The 22,538-nt window shown below is 39.7% G+C and overlaps 2 protein-coding genes across 3 annotated transcripts in view; one reads left to right on the top strand and one right to left on the bottom strand.

Moving 5' to 3' along the window:
• Positions 1 to 12,571, top strand: part of IPPK (inositol-pentakisphosphate 2-kinase) — a 31,764-nt gene extending 19,193 nt beyond the window's left edge. The window contains exons 3-13 of the mRNA XM_059823107.1: positions 933 to 1,028; positions 1,842 to 1,908; positions 4,642 to 4,763; positions 5,190 to 5,279; positions 5,913 to 5,971; positions 6,401 to 6,473; positions 7,482 to 7,761; positions 8,945 to 9,095; positions 10,602 to 10,704; positions 11,211 to 11,290; positions 12,332 to 12,571. Of these exons, the coding sequence (XP_059679090.1) occupies positions 933 to 1,028; positions 1,842 to 1,908; positions 4,642 to 4,763; positions 5,190 to 5,279; positions 5,913 to 5,971; positions 6,401 to 6,473; positions 7,482 to 7,761; positions 8,945 to 9,095; positions 10,602 to 10,704; positions 11,211 to 11,290; positions 12,332 to 12,557 (1,347 nt within the window). The 3' untranslated portion in view covers positions 12,558 to 12,571. The remainder of the gene's footprint in view (positions 1 to 932; positions 1,029 to 1,841; positions 1,909 to 4,641; positions 4,764 to 5,189; positions 5,280 to 5,912; positions 5,972 to 6,400; positions 6,474 to 7,481; positions 7,762 to 8,944; positions 9,096 to 10,601; positions 10,705 to 11,210; positions 11,291 to 12,331) is intronic.
• Positions 12,572 to 15,710: 3,139 nt separating this feature from the next.
• Positions 15,711 to 22,538, bottom strand: part of CENPP (centromere protein P) — a 149,924-nt gene continuing 143,096 nt past the window's right edge. For both annotated transcript variants that reach the window (XM_059823110.1, XM_059823109.1), the window contains exons 7-9: positions 18,622 to 18,701; positions 16,136 to 16,227; positions 15,711 to 15,836 (exon numbers count right to left, since the gene is read on the bottom strand). In XM_059823110.1, the coding sequence (XP_059679093.1) occupies positions 15,715 to 15,836; positions 16,136 to 16,227; positions 18,622 to 18,701 (294 nt within the window). In that variant the 3' untranslated portion in view covers positions 15,711 to 15,714. The remainder of the gene's footprint in view (positions 15,837 to 16,135; positions 16,228 to 18,621; positions 18,702 to 22,538) is intronic.

Here is a 22,538-nt window from a genome sequence, read left to right as displayed (position 1 = left end):
TTTCTCTTGCTCCACTGTTACTTAATCCCAAGAGTAAATCTATATGGTCCAGTGCTTTATAGTGTACAGTGGTAGGCAAAGTAGTGTTCTTCCAGAAAATCTTTGTTACAAAAGGACACAGGAGCTTGGAGATTGTCTATCTTAACAATAAAATACTGTGCAGAGAACCAGAGCATGCTGGAGTGCGGGGAATGGGATAATATTGTTGCAAATCTTCTCTGCTACCTCTTTAACGAGCAGAAGTCTGTCAAAGTCAGACTACGCTAACGTTGCTGTCCTGCTTCCAGTACTCATTTAGCTTTGTTTCTATCTAGCTTGGCATTTGTGTCTTGTAGAAGAACTTTTGTGTTTCCTTATAGATGCATAATATATAATGTCATCTTCCATTAATTTTAGTAAGATTTCATTGTCTGGGGCAGGATTTGGCAAATTCTGTACCTGTTCGTGCAGAGGTTTGTCATGTGGCTCAGTCTTTTAGGCCATTCTCTTCCAAATCTCCAGGTGAAGTATTTTGTAACACTCAAAGCCTCTCCTGCACTTCACCTGTTGGTGCGAAGGCATGCTGTGCATCTCTTTTGACTACTACAGTTCTTTGAGCTGTTTTAAGAATAATGGTCAAAGGCAGAGTAAATCTTGAGTAATCTCCCCCTCTTCCACCTTTTTAATTTTCTCTGTCCTTTTCCCCCTGAAACTTAAAAAGAACCATCATCTCTTCTGTCCGCTTTCCTGGTTATCCCAGCCTCTCGGACAGCACCGGAGAAACAAATGTTGCACACATTTCATCTATCTGTTTAATTTCAACATGCACTGACCTACTAAATTCTGTAAAGCAATTAAGCTACTTTGCTAAATCACTGACTAGTATGTGTATGTATTCTTGAGTGTTGTTTATCATTATTTCATAGTTAAATTACCATGTTTCTGTCTTCCAGACTTCAGAGGAAATACTGCACCATCTGCAAAACATCGTAGACTTTGGAAAACATGTCATGAAGCAGTTCTTTGGGGAGAACTATGTTCATCATGGGGTAAATGTTTTATTCTTAAAATAAATGGCTTATGCACTGTACACTGAAGTGTTTTGGGGAACACGGAATGCCAGTAAAAGGAATTAATAGGGTTTGCAGATATTCCCAAGCAAGATACAGACACAGGAAGCATTTGGATCAGAACAAAGATCCTGCTCTGTGCTGATGAGGTGACAGGGTTGTACTCTGTGGTTTGAGCTATTTCAAGCTACTAATGAGAAGAGCGGTCACTTCTTTGCCCTGTGTAAGGCGAGAGGTGTGTGTGTGAGAGATTTTTAGACTAACTGCAAAACAAGGGGAGAAATCTGGTTCATGTGAATTGTCTACGTTTCTGTGCAGTCAGAGGTAGCCTTTCTCCTTGCCACTCACTGTTCTTCAGAGCAGCCAGATCTAGTTAACTGAACATCAGACACTTGAGTGGAAAAGTTACACCTTCTCCTGGAACTTGAGTTACACGATTCTGCCTCGAAGGGTGGGATGTGAGACGTGGGACGGGAGGAAATGGGACTTTTTCATTTGTGAAAAGGACAAAATTATGCAGGTTTCTTCATGCACACTAAACTGTCACTGAAAATGCTCTTTTTCATACATTTATTTAAATGGGTTTTTGGGTTTCATAGTAGAGTATGTATTGCATGTGATTTCAGGTACAGGTCTTCATATAGATGGTTAATCAGAGGGAGAAGCTGCTGAGCGTATAGTTTATATACTGTTGTTAACATCCACTGAACTTTGGTATTCCATTTTAAGACCCCCAAACTGGATATTAATTTTTGTGTTGAAATATATATTTTTCTTTTTTTTTTTAAATAGGAGATTATTCAACTGCCTTTAGACTTCGTAAGACAGCTCTGTTTAAAAATTCAGCCAGAGAGGCCAGGTAAGTGCCAGGGATAGCATTAAAAAGGGGGCCTTCCTCAGGCTGTAAAGCATTTTGCTTTATTATAACAGTAAAAAAGCATCATGCCTCAGAATATGAGGAAACTTTTTTCGGTATTTAGACAATGAGAAGTTGAAAATTTGTTGTGAAAAAATGGGTCTGTTCTAGAATTAAAAGTTGCATCTAATACTAGTTTGATAAATTGGGGAAAGGGATCCTCTAAGCCTGTGTGTGTGAATTCTTCAGCAAGCTTTCACCTTGCTGTTAAGTCCTTTACAAAGGTCAGTGAGGGAAGTGGAAGATGTGTCCCGAAATAATTGTTTTGATTCCATCAGTTTCTTCTGAACTGTGCAGCAGAGCTTTGGAAGGAAGATAGTTTCAGAAACTCCCCACTAAATTGTCTTGTGTTCAGCGTTAATGTTTCACTTGGGGCTAAGCATCTCGTGTCCAATGAGTCACAGCACTCAATCAGTGTGCAACTTAACGTTCCAGCTTTTCATGGCTCTCTTTCCTGAGAACTGGCATGTCTCATTGCCAAGGGGTTGCAGTGTTACAGGCTGTGCTGCTTTTAAAGTTTAATGAGCATCTCTAGGATACGGGGCTGTGCTTGATTTCTCCCGACCCTTACATGGTGCTCTGCAGTCCCTATCCAGCGGTGAAGTGCAGGTACGCTCTTGTCCTCTTGCACAAGACGGGGGGATTGAAGGGCACAAATGTACGAGGTAAGGGTGCATTGACCTTGTGAAATCTTTTGGAACCTGTTGCAAGACTCAATGTTTGGCCAACTCTGACGCATTCAGTGTGAAGTGAAGTGCTACAGAATTTGGTGTCGTCATTCTTAGTCAGCAACACTTGGGTGCATCATTCTTCATGTATGGCTAAAAGTATGGTGAGGTGTAAGCTCTAAAATGGACAAAGAGATGATGTCCCTCATGGTGTGTTCATCTTATGTTCTTGAGAATGGCCAGAAACTCCTGCTTTAGAATTCCTTGAATAAAAATGTGGTATTAAATTCTTTGGTAACTGTAGCCAGGAGTTTGATGCCTTTGATCCAGGAAAAAATTGAACTAATTTACATATAGTGAGCACTGGATGCTCTCTATTGCTGACCTGTCCTCACCTTTTTGAGGAATGGTTTCTGGCACTGTGCAACTAGCAAGGAAAGTAAATAGTGTCTAATAAAAGTTACAGAATCGATGACACTCTGGTAGAAGTGAATGATAGAATTTAGTTTTATTTCTTAAAGTTAAATTTTGTGTGTCTGCAGCTTGTGGGGATTTCTTTAGAGGAAGAAATGTGGTTGTGAGGAGCTGTCCAAGTGGTATTTCTTGCTTTACAACAGCAAATCTCATTTTTCATTTGTAACAGGAATTTTTTTAAACCTCGAGGAAAAAATTTCCTTTAATTACCTTTCACAATAAGCCTGTCTACCCTAAGAAGGAATTTCTCTAATACTTCAGATTTCTGGGTGTATCTGATTTGGCAAGTGGCTTTCAGCTGAACGTGGATGTACTTTCACTTAAGCTTAGAAAAAGAAAACAAGCCTCAGCATTTTGTTGGAGAAAGGTTTCTTCTTGCTCATCCTGGTGAACTACAGCCGGTAATTGCAGGCTGATGCCTAATGAGGCTTCTGTTTCTGAGATGATTTTTTTTCCTGTTGCAATATATTTTTCAGAAAGGACATTTTCTTAGCAATGGAAGCTCTAACTGAACATATGTATTCTGTGTATCTCTTTAGTAACACAGGTATCTGAAAATCCAGGAGTGTATGTTATTAAATTTGAATTAAAATCTCAGCCCTTTCTTTGTCCTGTTACCTTTCCCCAAAGGACACGTGTGGGAGGGAGGTTAAAGGCATTATCTATGTAATGCCCCTTAATCTTAGTCTGAAACCATTTTGCCACTTTATTTCTTCCTGGGACTGTTAATCTGGACTATATTCAAAAATGCTATTTTTAAAAGGGTGGTCGTAGCAGAGGAAATTTTTGTTCTAAACTGTGAGCTTGTGAGGAGGGGGAAGCCAACTTTTGTTCTATGTTCCTTTTCACCTATTTATTATTTTGATGTAAACATGGGAATGGCTAGGAAGAGACTGGGTTCTCATTGAGAAGTGGTTCTTCAGCTGAGTGCTTCTTACCAGTTTTGTTTTTTAATACGGCACATCTTGATCTCAAACCTTGGGCAAATGTTTTAAACCTTGAAAAAGCACTATGCACAGACTAAAGAGTTCAGTGAAGCCACTTGCAGGTTCTGCTTAGATTTATGCTTTCTTCTGAACAGTTTGTGATATTCCTGCCAGTTTTCACAGATACCTCTCGACTAGACGAGGGATGGTAGTTTGTGCAATTTTAGTAAGCAAATGTGAGATCACATCTTTGAATACAGTACTCCCTTCACCTGTTGTTGGCCAATTGAATGTACTCCTTTGCTGTTTCAGGCCTTTTGCTGATACCTTTCTTGGGCTGAGCTGGAAAGCAGCCATTAGAAGCAGCTCTTGAGGCATTCTCTATGCCTGGGACAGTTTTGAGGAAACTGAACACGGGTGTTGATAATGGGGAGGGCAAATCTATGCCAGGGCATGATTGGCTCAAGCCTGCTAAACTGTGTCCTGTCTTTCTGAGTTTGTTCTGCCCCCCCACCTGGTGAACAAGTTAACTACAGAGTCAAATAAACATCCACACACCTAATTTTCTTGTTTGTGTTGTTTTGGGTTTTTTGTTTTGTTTCCCCCAGAGTCTCGCTGTGATAAAGATATGGACACTCTTAGTGGTTACGCAATGTGCCTTCCTAATCTTACCAGGCTGCAGACCTATCGTTTTGTGGAACACCGGCCAATCCTCTGCATAGAGATTAAGGTATTGAATAGGAGAAGACCCTTCTGGGGGTTTTGTTTGCATTTTTTAATCACGTACTGACCAGAGCAGTTTGAAAGGAATGCAGCTGTGGGATAAGGCAGAGCTCACAGCTTTCACTGTGACCCACGGGATGAAATATCCCCCTCCCTCTTCCAATTCCTGATCTTTTGAAACTTGGGAAATTCCCAGGTATTACTAGGCTTTTTTGTAGGCCACAGTGGTTTTGTGTGTCCTTATTTCTTAAGTGAGGACTCTAAAATAATTGGGAATAATATAGAGTGACATATATTAGGCTTTTAAGTGTTGGATGTTGACTGGTTTGTTTGGTTTTTTAGTTTCCTTTAACTGGAAAGATTTGCATTTTATGTGCCCTTATATAAAGAAATACATTTATATTTATAATCTTTTTTTGTTTGTTTGTTTTAGCCAAAATGTGGCTTCATTCCTTTTTCCAGCCATGTTTCACAGGAGATAAAGCACAAGGTGTGTCGTTACTGTATGCATCAGCATCTAAAGGTAATTTTTTTTTTTTAGTAGTCACCCTGCTTTCTTTTGACTGCACTGTGTTTTATTTGCTGTTCCAGTCTTGCTTTCCTGTTGAAACGCACATGTTGTTGCTTAAATCTGATATGACTAAAGGTAGTAGGTGGATACACATCTGAGTTGCTGGGTGTGAATCTGTTTAGTGAGAGATGGAACAAGTTCTGTGGGAAGCTGGAAGCAAACAAATACAAGATTAGTCTTTAAGGACTATTGACGCTGTTGATTGGGTAAACTCCAGCATCAAATTTCCTTTCAATTACAGCTCACCAAATGCATGGTGGCACTCCGTAACTTACAACAGCATGTAACACACATAGAATTAATTTGACTAATGTCCATTATGTGTCTGAAATCGTGTAACTGTGCCGTACTGTAATTTAATGTGACCTTTCTCCATGCTTTCCATTTGTGAATGCAATTTGAGTGACTTGAGTTAAATATGATGAGGAACACCCCTAGTAGTCACAGATTGTATGTTCAAAGGGTTGTAAATGTCATAGGACTTCTGAAGAAACGATGTTGGTGCCACACACCTGATTATTAAAATAACTGAGAGTAGTTATTCCAGAAAGAGTGATTAACAGCAGTGGTGTGGGTTTTCAACAGGTAGCGAACGGAAAATGGAAGCGACCAAGTAAATATTGCCCATTGGATCTCTTCTCAGGGTAAGGAATTGTGTGACTGGATATGTTTTTGCCAAAAAATCTATGTTACAGATTTCTTTCTCAAATTACTTTGACTTTCACTGTCGCATTAAGGATGATCAGTGCCTGCTTGTCTGACTTTTACAGTGGCTATTTCTGGTGCTATATACCTTTTTACACCTATTTCAGGCATCAGAGTTGCTTATTAATGTACCAGTGCCTTTTGCTACGTAACATGAAACGTAAGAGCTGTTTACTCAGATTTGAAGTTCTAATTGTGAATAGTCACTTTGTCTTTGCGGTGACTTCAGCATGAGCAACAGGCTTCATGGGTGTGTTCACTTCAGGTGCCCAATTCTGATTCCATAGAGCCTTCCAGGCATGAGTGTAAATGTCTAACGGCTGTGATAAAACATTCTTGGATTCATTTACTTTTTTTCCCTCCCCTAGAAATAAACAGAGAATGCACTTTGCTTTGAAGAGCTTATTACAGGAGGCACAAAACAACTTGAAAATATTTAAGGTAAAAAATCAAATCTGTCTGCTTGTTTTTTTTTTTGCCTTGGCTTTTAAACAATTTGACTTCAGCATCTGAACAGTCAAGATCCTACTTCAAACCTACCTAATCAGCACCATCACTATTGGACCCCACCAAAAGAAGAAAACAGGAAGATTCTTAGTTAAATTTCAGGTTGGGGCAGGTAAATAATAATTTCCCAGAACTAATTAGTCTGAAAAAATCACCAAGGAACAACTAATAGAAAAGGGCTTTTAAAGATGACCAGAGTTTTAAAACTACATGCTTCTTCAGGAGGAAGAAGACAGAGAACTTTGCGTGTTGCTGCAAATATATTTAGAAATTACTGTTACAGCATTCAGGCAAGCCAAATGCACAGCACGCCTCACTGAGGAAGTAAAAAGTTACCTTTTCTATGGTATTGATGTAGGAAAAATATAAAGCAGTAACTGATGGCTTATGCAGATTTTCAGATTAATTCTAGGAAATAAAATTCTTTACAACTTATTTCCAGTATTAAACCAACTATTTGAATTACTTAAACTTGTATGAACTGTCCTACTTTTTCTATTAGTACAGGTAACTATTGGACCTTTTCTGTCCCTTTTTAGAGGCCTCTGTTTTCCAATTTGGCTTTTAAAAGAAGGTTGTTTCACATGGTGCTTTTTCACTGTTGACATTATTCAGAAAGAAGCAATACGAAAATGTGCGAAGTATCAGTTCACTTTTTTACTATTCTGATTATTTAGAGTTGATTAAGTTGGGAAAGGAGCACTTGACTTAAAATGGGCCTTTTGGTCCTACCTCAAAGGTTGTCACCTGTGATATCCGATTAAACTGAAGAGGGCAAATTTGTAAGAGATTGGGAATGCGTGCATTTGTATGCAGAGTGTTAAGCTAATACACTTTTCTGTATTATGTGTCTTAAGATATTAAATCTGATGCTTTTGATTGAGTTTGAATAACTGGATTTCATGACGTGCCTAAATATTTTTTTCTTCTTCTCATTGGCAGAACGGGGAACTAATTTATGGCTGTAAAGATGACCAGGACTGTGTCTCTGACTGGAACGAACTTGCTCGTCACTTAAAACCTTTCTTTTTCCCTTCCAATGGGTTGGTCAGTGGACCACACTGTACAAGGACAATTGTTAAAGAACTAATCCATGTTATAACTATGACGCTACTGAGTAGTACTGATGCCTGCAGGGCAGGTGATATGAAGACAGTTCCCATTTCACAAGGACGAAGCTACTGTGAAGCGAGTGCTTTTAATAAGGAGCTAGTAAGAAATGGTAAGAAATAATTTCTTGAGCACTGTCAGTAATTAATTGTTACCACGTAACGATTCAGATCTTTGCCTCTCATTTGCTGTTTAATACCGATGTGAGAACGGGAACAGTGGTGTTTTAGTGACATTTTAAAAATAGGTTCTGAGCTGTGTAACTGCTAGATAATTGTTTTTAGTGTGACCTTGTAGGGAGTACTTCTAGCACTGTACCTAGGGACAGGGATAAAAATAAATTCAGAAGGTGGTGGAGGAAAAATGGAAGGAAGTACCAGTTTGAGCTGATAACTGTCATAGGTATTTCAAATGAGTGGGGAATTTTTATGTTGTATGTGATATGAAGCCTGGCTGCTTTGGTTGGTTTGTTACATGACTCCTGTTTCTTGCCTTCCCCTGCTCCTCCTGTCAGCCCTCGCCAGCTAGGCTGTAGCTCATTTTCTTTTCTTCTACTACTCCACTCCTCGTAAAGAGAAAGGTATGAACACTGGAGGGAAAGGGGAAGTGAGAGTTGGAAAACTGTAAATCATGTTAATTCCTCAGTGCGTAAGGTTTGTAAAGCTCTAATTATTCAAGATGCTGCTGGTCATCCTAATTACACAAACAGCATGCTTCTTCCTCTGCTTTTGAGGAAGGTCTTTTTCATTGCTGGTTGGTTTTGTTGTATTGTGTGGAGAAAGGGCTATCTTGCAGAAATGACAGCAAATACAAACCTGTTTATACTATATTAAAAGGACACAATACCTGAAATGCTAAATTACTTTCTGCCAACAGTTCATACTGTTGAAAGTGAATTTGTGGTGCCTTCAAACTCATATGAAAAACTTCTCTTGTAGACTCAAGAGAAAGTTGAGATTACAATGGAAGTGTGTGGGCTTTGGGTGTTTTTTTTTGTTTTGGTGTTTTGGTTTTGTTTTTTTTTTTTTTTTTTTTTGAGTAATTTGTAGAGTTGTATACTGGGTGTTTTATTCTGCAGTCAAATATGTGCTGTTTAAATGTGCAGGTAAGTACATGCACCTGGTACATTAGTGTTTAGAAACGGAAGTGGGTTTTGTTTTTTTGTTTTTTTTTTTTCCCCCTGTGATTGGTCTAAAGAGTATCTGGATTTGCTCTGTGAACAAGCACATGTAATGGCAAAATGAAGCAAAGACAACACTCATGTCTGCCTTATTTGAAAATACATTTTCTTCTAGGTAAACATAAATTGGAAAGCTCTGGCTTACCGAGGGGTTGTCTCCTTTATAAAACCCTTCAGGCTCAGATGCTTGACATGCTGGATATTGAAGGACTCTATCCTTTGTACAGTAGAGTTGAACAGTATTTAGAAGAGTTTCCTGAAGAGAGGTAAGACATGATGACTTTTCTTTTCAGTTCTGACTCTGTAGGTATGCAGACAAGATTGGCTCTATGCACACACAGCCATTTGTTCTCTCTTGTTATGTTGTATACAACCTTCCTTTGTGGTATTGCATATTCTGAATTTCTAACTTGAAATGCCAGATAACATAAAAGATGAGTTTTATTATTAAAAGTTTTGGTGTCAGTCACTTTGACCTGGATTTTTAAGTAATGAGTATGGGAAGTTCACAACAGGGTAAAAGAGAAAATGCCCCACATTCCTTAGTAGTGGAGGTTGTATATTTGAGGAAAGATACAGTAAAATGGACGGTTGGTTTCTCCAGCCTTCGCCACCTGCAGAGCTAGGACTATGTCTGCAGTAATGACGATTTTACAGTCACTCTCAAGTCTATATTGGCCTACCTACAACCTGCCCTATAAGCCCCTGAATTTGGTATTCAGCAGCAATCCAGCCTGTGCCTGCAAGATCTTACAGAAGGTGTGAGTGGGTCATGGCCCAGTATCTGCTGCTTGTCCAGCCTGCCCTTGGTGCATGATGAGAGTAGCTCCAGATGCCAGATTGCACCCCACATCACAAGTGATCAAATCATACCTGAGGCACAAGAATCTTTATCTGATGGTACTTCTTGCCTGATGAAGAAACATGGGGCACTGCAAGCGGCTACATTTGTTCTCAAATAAAGCTTATTAGTTGTAATAATAATCGCTATAAAAAACCTTGACTTGTTGGATGCTTCTTGCATTCTCAGCCTGTAATTTGCCTGTAATTCTGCCGCTGCTCACACGAGGGCACGCTGGCTTCACTTGCAAGACGTGGCTGCTTGTGCTCCTCCAGCTCCCTTGGACTCCTGTCGGAGTTGAAGGGTTCTCTTGTGGGCAATGGGTTGGCCTTATGTTCTGCTTCAATCACTTGCAGTGTGGCTTACCTGTATATTTATACAGCAAACAAATAATTTGAAAATGTATTCTTTCATCTGCGCGGTGTTTGTGTGCCACAAACTCTGCTTTTATGGGTTCAGCTTTTCAGCAGGAGTTCAGGTATTTAACATGGGAAGGAAGGAGCCAAATAAACCCTCCCCTTGTTAGCACACGTTAGGAATCTGGGGACAGAGCAGGGCCTTCTCAGGTAAGTGTATACCCCCTGTGTTTTCAGCAAGGCTTCTAAGAGCTCTTGCAAACTGTTACAAATTTTGAAACTTACCCATTTTTTCAAAAAATACTGTTGTAGTGATACACAGGTGGCAGTGGATTAAGAATGATTCATCTTTAAAAAAAACCCCAACAACCAACCAAACCTTAAAACAGTGTATCTTAAGCGATATGAGAATAATAGGGACTGGTCATGGTGTTAGACCTCTGAGTATTAACCTGTTGCCATGTTTATCAGTGTTACTGTTTTCTTCTGAGTATCTGAGCTGCTGAAGAAAGATCTCACTAAAAATCAGTAAATAATCTTGGCTGTCTGTAAATCTTCTTTTAAAATTTATTTAGAAGTACGTTACAGATAGATGGACCTTACAATGAAGCATTTTATGAGAAGCTGCTAGATCTTTCAACTGAAGATGATGGGACAGTGGCATTTGCGTTAACAAAGGTACTTCCCCTGCGCATGTTGTTGAAGCTTATTTAGTCTGTCAAGTTTAATGAACACCTGTCTAAGGGGAAGGGATGGGTAGCGTGTCAGCATCACCCCTGGCTTCTCAGAGGTCTGTACAGTTTAAGTTCTTAATTGTACAGTTAAAGTTCTTAATTCTGCTGTTGTGATAGCAGAAGCAGCTAAAACCAAACATGTTTAGCACCAGTTCTGGAGAGAAGAATAAAGCTGGTTATTTCCTTTCTAGACGGAGGAAGCATTTGCATGAACTGGTGCTGTTTTGGCCCTCAAGAAAAGTATCTGTAGGAAATAAACATGATTCTTGTACAGGATGCTGTAAAACCACTTGCTCCTGCTAATAATCTGTTACAGAGATAATTCCCAGCTCTTAAAATACCAACATACTAATACACTGACTATGCTAGTGCCTTTTATAAAGACCAGTATGCTTAACTAAGGCAAATACAAATAGAACAGAAAATTCATGTTGCTTTTGTGTTGTATAGGTGCAGCAGTACAGAATAGCAATGACTGCTAAAGACTGCTCCATCATGATTGCCCTTTCACCCTGTCTACAAGATGAATGGTAAGGGAGACCTGCTTGTGGAGGACGCCCACTCCTTCAGAAATTTAAGATGCGTTTGCACAGTTCAGTCAATTCAAAAAAGTGTTTGGTTTTTTTTTTTTTTTGGGGGGGGGGGTTGTATCCAAATACTTGGCTGTGAGCATGTTAATAAGGTGGAGTTCTGATTTAAGACATTTAGGACAAATGTCTGTTTCTAAAGAGTTTTAAGTTGATAAAGAGGGTTAAGGTTTTGTATTTACTCCCTTCTTGAAATTTGAATTGACTGTTCATGGTAGATATACATGGTTTTAACTAGGTACCATTTTTCTGCCTTGGTGTCCTCACATGAGAGATTTTCCAAGGTGAGTTGCCTTTAACTGCCTAATAAGAAAACAGAAGTCTTTATTAAGCACATCAGTAAAAACAAGGCAACAATCGAGGTGACATCTTTCACTGTAAGGCTGGAGGTTTTGCCACAATATTACAGTCTGCTTTTATGTGGGGGAGTTTTGCTTTACGAAAGCCCTGTTATTTTAAAAGAATATTGCTTTCTGTGTTTGCCCTGCAGTTCTTCAGTAAAACATTCCTGAGGGACATGACTTGTGCCATGGTTGACTTATTATTATTAATAAGTCCTTCATCCTTCAGTATGCATGGACATTAGTTCTGATACTAAATTTGTATTACCTTGAACCTAAGTAGGAGTCGCAGTGATTCTTGCTGCTTCTGCTACTAAGGCTGTTGCTTTGTATGCATACCACCTAGAAACAGATTAGACTTACTAAATACAAAGACACAGTAACTGAGAGTAATGTTTTGACTTGAGCTGCATGGAAGTTGAAAGGAAAACGACTGGAAGAGGCACCAGCAAGTTCACTTTAAGACTGGTTAAGCTGGAGCTATAGTTTCCTGAATGCCACATTAGCTGAAGTTTATTTCCTTAGGCTCTCACGAAAGTTCTAAGATAAATGTTAGCGTCATTTTTGCAAGGGGACTCGGGACACAAAAATGAAAACTGTTAGCTTCAGTGACTCAGCTGTGCAACACGGTTTTGTTTTCCAGCTCTGAGCAGAGACCTGTGGTACGAACGTCCAAATCGAGATTCACCTTTTCTGTTTCTGTTCTGGACCTGGATCTAAAACCCTATGAAAGCATTCCTCATCAGTACAAACTTGACGGCAAGATAGTAAACTACTATTTGAAGAATGTACAGGCCAAAGACGACCCAGTTATGTCCAGTCTCTTCAAGGAGAATGAAGACTGCACATTAGTTCTCCATAAAGTGTAACCGTTTCCTTAAGGTTGTTTTTATTCGAACACATTAGAAAGTGAAAGATTAATGGAATACAATTATGGTGATTTTTTTTTTTTCTATTGTGTTCAGTGCATTTTTCAGCTGTGAATGTTTTTGCTTTAAGAAATGATTTCTAATTGGTATGCCTTTTCAAAGACATGGAATAGCACTAAAACACGCATTTGCTCTATAACCTTAATGAATGTATTTAATATGACAGAACAGATAACGTGCCATACCTTGGAACTAGAGGACAGATCGAATTAATACTAAAAGTCTACTTCCTTAGAATTAAAAGAGCACAGAATTAAAGGTTTCCTGAAGTATTGCACTAACATAGAAAGCCTAATTACTAACAAGAGAATTGCCTTGGAGCTTGTGCTTTGAGTCTTGCTCATACCTACTAGGAAGAGGGAATGCTCTAACAAAACCTAATCTAAAACTTTAGCATTAAGTCCACTGAAAATACAACTGAAGTGGCTGCTCAAGTGTTCCTGACATATGGAACGCCTGTGTCACTGCAGAACACCTAAGTACCAATGCGTGAGGTTAAGAACACCAGACTGCCTCCAGAAGTTTTGTGATCACCTTGTATTGACCTAAAGCTTCTGAAACTAAGTGAAAAGGGTTAAAGGTAAGCATCTTTGAATTTCATGTGATAGCTGGGCTTAACTTATCTGACATACTGGTCTTTCATTTTCTGTACATTATATGCTGCTATTGAAGGTGACACCACAGCTCACTCTTACCTAATTTAAATTGAGCTATAAGAATAATATATTCTGAGTTTTACAGATTATTTCAGGTCTTTTAGATTGTGTCAAACGTTGGCATTATTTCACTGATACCCACATACTACGTAGCATGAGCAGCTGCTCTCAGGCCCATCCTTTCAAAGTGACACAAAAAAGGTGACAGTATCTGATTTTACTTTGTGAAGCTGCAAGGGGTCACTTTCTCATGACGAGTACTGTATGGCTACTTCAGCAAGTTAATGATGGCTTTACTTTGTAAACATTGGCATGTGCAGCTGAAATCTTGGGAGATGTCGCAGTAGAAGCCATCCTCAAGGAAGATCCTGAGCTGGAGACTGAGGATATATTAAAAACTGAGGGTAGTATGATAAAATTCACAGACGCTTTTCCCATACACGTGGGGATCGCACACCCCACGATGTGCAGAGATGCTGTTCAAGCTACAGTGAACTGCTGTGACCTGGATACAGTGTGTGCTTACTGGTAATGTTTTTCAAAATGGTGTTGGTTAATGTTTAAAAAAATATATTTATATTGGGATCTCAATGTAATGTTTGAATTGTTCCATTTTACCTGAAATACAGAAAGCAGAAAACCTGTATCTATTGGCACAGCTGAAGGAAGAAATACAAAATCTAGAGTAACAGCACTCACCACAGCAGAGCTTTGTTGTGGACAGCGGCCCATGTTAGCGAGAGCTCTGGTGTGCTGCTGCCAGGCCACGGCTCGCACTGAAACGTGATACTACTACAACACTGCAATAAGCTGGTAGTTGCCAGTGGTAGTAACCCCTGCTTTCCAAGGAAAACCTGGGGGGGACAGAGAGCTGCTTTTAAATCTAGAAATCCTCCAGCTGTTAGGCAAGGAGAGGGAGGAAGGACTATCCACAGCTGGAAAGTTTTCAGGTTTTTATGCTGTAACTTCAGAGACATTTCATATGCAAATAGAAGTATATGTGCTGATCAAACAGTTTCATTTTCAGGCAAGGAGGAGCTAAAGATGAAATAAACTAAAGGTTACACAAAACTAGCTAAACCAGTAACATGTCAGTGGATAAAGTAGCAATGAATTTTGCCTGTCTGCTGGATTCCAAACTTGAAACTGGTCTGCCTTATATCTCAAGGTATTTTATTATAGAGCTGCTGTCCATCACCACCTAATCTCTGGCATTGCTCAGCTGTAGATTCTGACAGAAACTAACCTCATCTGTCAGTTTTTCCTGACCTATCAGAACAGTAGGAGACTATTTCAGTCATCAAATAGTGGATTACTAAAATTATGGTATTATAAACATACTGTTGCTTTAGTTCTTGATCTCTCCACTTATTTCACCATTGCTATATAATACTTTGTCCTAACTTATACACAGAGCAGGCAGTTGCACTGCTTGCACGGTTAGAGCAGCTGTGGACTTGAAGTCTCTTAATACTACTCGAGAGTCCGCAGTTTGTGGTTTTGGCCCCTCGATTCCAGGAACAACACCTCATGCTCCCTACCTGAGAAGGACGTGACTTACAGTTGTGGAGGTTTGGTTGCGATAGCGAGTGCAGAGCAGGAACTCTCTTGAAAAATGCTTAGAGTTCACAAATGAGCTAATGGTACATCAGATGGAAGACGACAAGACATCTGTCTAATCTGTCGTGTTTCTTCAGGGATGAATGTATGATATGTGATGCTTTCGTAACGTGTGGCCTACTAGAATTTCCCCCTAGAAATAGGAAATCAAAAGGAAGCGCTGCAGGGAGCAGTTGTTAACTCGTCTGCCTCTCTTTATAGAAGTGTAATGGTCCTTTCTTGTTTAGTTTAATGCTCTCCCTACTCAACACTTACTTACATTGTGGAAAAAAGTTACTTCATACAGCTACCCCCCCCCTTTTTTTTTTTGCATAGTATGTTTTTGAAATCTTCAAATTGTCTACTTCTACCCTAATTTAATGAGAAAGCTATTTAACTCTTTGTTCTAGGAGTCTCTTACTGTTCTCTTGTCATTTTAAAATCACTGTACTTTTACAGAGCTGTGAAATGAAATGGATTTTTATGGACTTGATTTTGACAGTGCATGATCTTTTAACACTTTCCAGGTATCTAGAAAATGTTAAGAAGATAAACCACTCTGGTACATTAATGATTCAGAAAGATAAATTTATAATGAAATCACTCTGTACATGTAACTATTTTATTTGGCATTTTTGTATTTAAATGGCTGTATTTATTTTCATGTCATGACAATTTATATATAACGTGCCATAATTGTACAGATAGCATGTTTTATGAGTATGGTTTCTAAATGGAAAATAACTTAATGTTTATATTCAATAAAATTATAGACTGTGTAACACAATATCTTAATTAAAACTACTTTTGAAATTGCTACCTGTTGTAAGTAATGCTGGTGTTCATTTTTCCAAGCCAACCACGTTGATCAGCTTCTCGACAGCTGCCTCGATCCCACACAGAAGCAGCATGCTGCGGAAGCGGGCAGGTGCGTTTTCAATAGTGGCCATCTTCTGCTCCAAGACTGCAAGAAAAATGTAACAGTGACCATTATTTTCAAACAGCTGCTCTGTTACTGAATGTGGCTGTCAGCATTGCATTTATGATAAAAGGGGTTACCTGCTGTCGAGGAGAGAAAGCCAGACCTGCTTTGTAAGCCCTCCTAAATGATCCAGGGGGTGAAGCTTAGCCGATTGCAAAACTGGGCTTTAGTTGGGCTCTGGGAGAGGGATTTCCATTTTATCTAAAGACATGCTGGCCAAAAAAGGGGACGGGCATTCTACTCAAAAGCTCAGAAGGGGTCTCTGGAGGGAATGACATTACCTTGCTCCGGTACTTTAGTCAGAAGGTCCAGAACAGGCGTAGTTCTCCCTTCTTCATCTATGTGTATCTTCCAAACAATCATTAATTCCAACCTGTATCATGTGCGCAGAGAGGTTAGTTAGGTGTTAACTAGGCAACTGCCTTTAAGGTTTCTTCAAAGCAGGAAGTACAGTATTGAGGAGGTTCACACCCATTATGCTCTTAAACAAAACTTACCTCAGGTAATGCAACTTGCCCATCTCTGAGAATCAGAAATACTTATGTTTTGAACCAAGGGAAACTGGTAATGTACTGACAAGGAAAGGTTATTCCTTCATTTCCAGGCACACTCACATTTTCAACCTCAAGAAATTTTTCCCTTGGTTCTTGTCTTTGTCTCTCAGGAATGGTTAAGTTTCCATGGAGCAGCGGTAAAGTAAGATACAAAAGAAAACGAGAGCTAGCATTTCCCGCCCCTTGCATAATACCTGCTCCCTGTGGTCAGACACAGCATGAAAACAGGAAAATTGTTTCAGAAGAAGTGTTTGCATAAATAGTGATGTTCTGGGTTTGGAATAAGGTCCATCATGACGCTGTGCATGGCCTTTTTAGAATAACGCATAGGGATAAATACATCCAAGGCCTAGATTCCTGCATTTGTTTGTTTGCTTTTAATTAAAAAAAAAAAAAATTACATGAAATCTTAACCGTTGTTACTCCTTCAATAGTGTTTTCTGGTGTTTTTGCAAGGCTGATCACTCTTTCCAGCTTTTGCAGTGGGATGAGATGACTCTACCACACTATGCGAACAATTAGGCCGTTGGCTTCTGCAGGGGGAGAGTTTTTCTAGTTTCTAGAGTGTTCTCTAGCACAGAGATGACTCTAGAGCAACACTCATGCTAGTTTTACTGCTTTATAAGGTCCCATCTGCTTTACTGTGCTTTGCATTCCCTTCCCAGCCCGGGCTTCAGGAGTGTTCCTTACTGAAAGTAAGGCTTTCCTCGCCTAAAGCTGACAGGCACAGTAACAACTCGCTGCCAGGAGGAAGTTCCCTTTCTTGGTGCTGTCTGAGCAATCAATCATGACTGTAAAAGTTTCATTTAAATATGATGTGTCAGCCTTTTTGCTACTTTATTGTTAAAAATCCTTTGAGAATTAGTGCACAGCTGCTTCTGGGATTTTGCAAACAAATTAATATGCAAGTGTATTTTCTACCAACCCACTGAAAGGCTTTTAAATTCTTGCATGTCATGATTGTGGGTGAGAGGGAACATGTAATGGAACTTGGCACCCGTCAACTTGAAGAGAAATTGTAAAATAAAGCAGCTTATTTTCTAACTGTGATGGGCTAAGAACAATTAATCTTGGCAACCCAGAGTTAAAGTATTTAGCTTTAAATGGCAGATTTGGCTAAACCAAGACTGCACTATCTATTGTGGTTTATTTGCTAGTTCCACAAAGATGATGGAGGGCCCTATGCTTTATTTCCAGTTGTTTCCATATAAACTAATGCATGTTATTGCAAAGATGTAATAGGAGAAGGGAATGATCTGATCCCTTCACAAAACAGTTACTGTTCTTGGCCCTCACAGAATTCCTGATAGTGATAATTATCTTATCTAACATGCAACTTCAAGGATTTTTTTTTTTACTCAATTTTAAAACCCAAACCTGCCAGAACACGTCTAGCAGGGAGCCCAACAACTCCAGCATGTGTGGTAGAGTAATAATAATAAATGGCCGTACAATGATCCCCTCCTTCATCCGATTTCCTTCTAACGCAAAGGAAAAATACAGCTACAGTTGCTTTTGGTAACACGGTAACCTGCAATTTTCTTCCCATTCTTTAACGGAAGGAAGACCAGAGAGCTGTGCTTTGCTTCAGGGATGCGTGATCAGTGCACCTCCTACCCCAGAAGAAAGCGTGAGCTGTAACTGTCAGGCTGCCACACGGGCCTTTGCCTGCAAGAAGGGATTAGCTCCTTTGTCCAGGCCCAGGGCTGGAAAATAACTGCTTTATCTCACAGAGGACAGAACCTGACATGTTTGCTGATGCGTGAGAGGGAGGATGCAGCCCACATTCCTAAACTTTGAATTGAGACTCCTCACTGTAGCACGAGCTTCCAAAACCAAGATAGTAATAAGATATATTTTTTTTTTCTCAAAACACAAATTAAAAGCCTGCTAGAGCCCTCTGTTTTTTTCCACCTAGCTTTTTAAAGGTGGGCGCACACAGTAGCAATACAATTGATTGACTGACTTACCTAACAAGGCCACCTGCACACAGCCTGTACATCTATTTTTGGGTTTTTTGTTTTTTCTCCTCATGTTTTTAATGTGTGGTTATAGCCCTAAAATGTAACACACATCATCTAAACTCTGTGTTTAGAGGTGTTACAAAGCAAAGAATGACTTAACGTTCAAACAGACCGATTATGTATAGATTGTCACTACAGATTTCACAATCCTTTATCTGCATAAATCAAGAAAGGTATTTATTGGCTTACCCAGACAGTTTGGGGTTCCTTAGAATTATATAATCTCCCAGCAGTCCTTCCGGAAGGGTCACAACCTCAGGATATTTGCTCTGTGAACAGTTTCAAAAGGGTATAATTAGGTCAGAAAAATCAAGAAGGTGGTCTCTGGCTAGCGCTTTCCAGTTGCAGTGGATTTTAATATGCTGCCACTTTTAGCTTGCATTTTTAATAGTGAAGAGTAACGATACTAATTGTTGAAAAGTCTGACGTGCTTTTTAAGTTTTGATGGTTTGGGGTTTTTGTATCATTCACGTGGTACCAAAAGACACTTAGATTTGGTCACCTCAGAGAAAAAAACAGTATCGTGCACCTGTACGAACAGGCCTTAGAGGACTTTATGCAAGATGTAGGAAACCTTGAAAGAATATTTTTAACTAAGTTCTGTTAATTTGGTTCAATAACACATTATAATACATCACAGTTTCACAGAAAAAAACCCCAAACCCCTAAACCCCTTACTAGTACACTCTGTTTTGCTACTGCTTTTGAGAAAGTGGATCACCAAGTTCCATACAGGGCTTTGAAAGCATAAAGTAATAAAGGCAATGAGATACCAAAATAACCACTATTATCAAAATCTAATGGGACAAAGGAAAATGATAAAACCTATAAAACTACCAGCTACTATTAAATTTCCATGTTACTGGGAACCAGAGCTATTTTCAATTACTACAGTGTGCAAAGATTGATCATCATTCCATTGCTTTGTTAGTGCATCTAATATTTTACAGTCTTCAACATGTATACCTTGAGTTACCTAAGACTCGTAACTTTTGCTATAACTATTTTAAAAGCATGTAAAGGAAAAGCAGATTAGTAGCTATGTATGGATCCTTTACAAGTTACGCAGTGTGTAAGATGACAGGTTACTCAGAGTATGAGAACGTCCATATGCATCGAAACACTGAGGAAGAACACAACTGCTGCATCCTGCAGGGACACACTATTGCCAAAGAAAACAGAATCTAGATGCAGCCTGTTATTGTGAAGACTTCAAACACACTTACTTGCTTGTACTGTCTTATGTACTGGATACAAAGCTGTGTTCCAAAAACTGCAGTTTATAAAGTGTGAAAAGACAGTCAGCCTAAATCATTCTACAGCGCTCACAGGGCAAGTGGTATGTCTTACGGAAAAGGAGCAGGAGAGCTCGTCTTTGAAAAGCGCTGGAGAAAATGAGTTAGGTTTTATAGGATTACGCTTCATCTGGCAGACTGAAATTGCTACCAGATGTGACCTTGCTCTGGTTTGGGAATTTATGACAAGCTGAAGGGGGTTTGTGCAGAATGCCAAATGACATAAAACACATGGAATTTGCCAGTTTTAATTTCTACAAAGTATCTAGTACTGTATTTACCACAGGGATAAAGACCACGATCTATCCTGGGCACAAGGACACATAAGGGGCAACAAAGTGCACAGTAGTTACAGCATGAAGACGTGGCTGATCTAAGGCCACTCGCCTAGCAGTACAGTCATCTCCCCTCAGCTTTACTCCCTGTGGATTTATGCTCCTCTGATGACAAAATAAAACAAGTTTTTCAGGCTTTTCTTCTCAATAACCCATGTCTTTGATATTCATTACATGCCTTCATTTGTCTGGTATCACAGGGCTCGGAGAATCTAGCTATCTCTTTAGCTCCAGGTTGCAAACACGAGAAACTTGGGATTAGCTTGTGTCTGGTGAACTCAAGTTCCTCGGGTTACAAGAGATCCCAAGTATACCATAGCTAAACACTGACTCATGTTTTATCTTCATCCGCCCATACTGAGGCCTTTGGGAATCACAAGATCAGAGGCATTAGATAAGAGTTCCAATTTTCAAACTGCTGTAAAACCTACCCATGACTTGTTTGGGAGTTCCTGTGTAGCTGCCGTAATCAATGCATTTACCCCCAGCTAGTAGGGGGTATCTTATGTTGTACAGAAACCAGAGGTATCTCAAGGAAATCTCAAAGTGTATAATTTTCTGCTGTCTAAAAGCTTCCTTGTACCTGGGAGAGACTGCGTTGGCAAGTTCTGCACACAGCAAGCGGTTATTCTGTGCCTTCAATAAATGCCAGGGGTTTGGCAATCCATCTGAATGCTGGGAGACTCTGATCTTGCGTGAAATTCACAGGATTTGGGATAAAATCCAGATTCTTAGCAGGAAAGATCATATCTTAGCAATCCACAAAACACACAGAAAGCCAAAACACAAATACCTACCTCTCTCTTCAGGCGTATTACACGCTAAAACTGGAGTCCCAGCAGTGGCGTGAAGCAGTCCCTCGCCCAGACCCGCGTAAGGACGTATGCCAGCCCGTCTCGCCTAAGGGTGACTCCTTAGAATGACAGCGTGGCAGAAGCAGGAAGCAAAACTACCGCACCCAGGATTAGGCGAGCAATGTTAAACGCTGACAATTCAGGGAATAAAACCCAGGAAATGCAGTCATACGATCTACCTTTCATATTCCAGATATAAAATGTAATGTCTGTATCCCACGGGTAAAACATGGGGATCTGGCATGTAAATGAAAAACCAGGCACATGCTGTGTACAAGCTGCAATAGTCCTGACAGAACTTCAATTCCAAATACACTTTGTGGGTACCGGATTATCACCTCATATTCTCTGCTGTGCAACTTTCCTAAGTTTTCCTGGGGGAAAAGAAAAGTCGAGCAATAACCAGGGTAACAGAATGACCCAATCCACTGAAAGGTCCCTTGGGAAAGTCAGTAACTCCTCTGGAATCTCATCAAGTGGACACCGGGCAACTGAAAGATAGCACACCAAGTAGCGCGACACCAGATGGGAAAGATCAGCTACAAGTGCATTAAGCAAAACCTGACTTCAATCAAGAAGTATCTTTCCTCAGATGACTTTTAAATGTCAGTTATGATCAAAACCAAAAGCCCATGCTATTATTACTTCTGAACGGAAATCGTTTCTCCAGCTCCTTCAGGAGTCCAAGCAGGGAATCTTATGGGAATTTGTGTCTAAAACAGAAATAGTCTCAAATCACAAAGGGACGACCTTCATGATGGAATACACAGTCCTCCCTTTCTCCCATGACTGATTTTTTTTTTTTTTTTTTACACACACACACACAGAGCCATCCCAGTGAATACACTTGGAGTATCTATTTTTAAACAAAATATATTATTCTTCAGCTGTTTTAAAACTGCATTGCAATTTTCTGCATACTAAAACTCTTCTAAGGAAAATGTTTTAAGCTATTCAGCTGAAGAGCCATGACTAAGAATGCAAAGCAAAACTGGCAAGGCAGAAGGTACACTAAAAGCAGACAAATTTGCTTCTAACCCACTTACCAAGAATATCTGTTACTCTGCTCTTAGATGAAACAATAGTTCACACTTACTACTAATTTTCAACTTGGCATTCTGTAAGAAGGACTGTATATAAAGAGTGCTAAGGAAGTCACGCTACTGTAAGTCCCTCCATAGGTGTAAGCTACTTCTAAATTTACTGAAGATGCTCCATTTAGGCTCTGATTTGGGGTGGTTTATAAGTATGTTTTGCTCAGCTAAGGCTACATTATCATCCACTGAAGTCACACACATGGTGGCCTTAAATAACATCAACGTAACTTCAGGAATTCAAATACAAATTATTTGCAAAAATGATGAAAATTCAAGATACTGTAGAATACCAATAATGACGGGATTCAATGCCAGAAGCATTAAACAATCAAACCCCCTGCCGCCAGCCTGCTACCCAATGCAAAAGTTCAGGTCAATCCCTTCGGTAGGCACCCAGTGGGAAGCCACCCCAGTGTACTACCCCACGTGCTCCTGATCAGAGTCTGAATTCCAAGCAGCTGCGTTCGCCCACAGCCTCACTCTCTCGTTTTAGCAGCAATCTGATTTTTAAATTACAGTAGTCTA

The sequence above is a fragment of the Gavia stellata genome, chromosome 12, assembly GCF_030936135.1.
Source record: "Gavia stellata isolate bGavSte3 chromosome 12, bGavSte3.hap2, whole genome shotgun sequence".
Classification (NCBI taxonomy): domain Eukaryota; kingdom Metazoa; phylum Chordata; class Aves; order Gaviiformes; family Gaviidae; genus Gavia; species Gavia stellata.
Note: the sequence above shows the minus strand (reverse complement) of the source record. Positions and strands in the feature narration are given on the sequence as shown.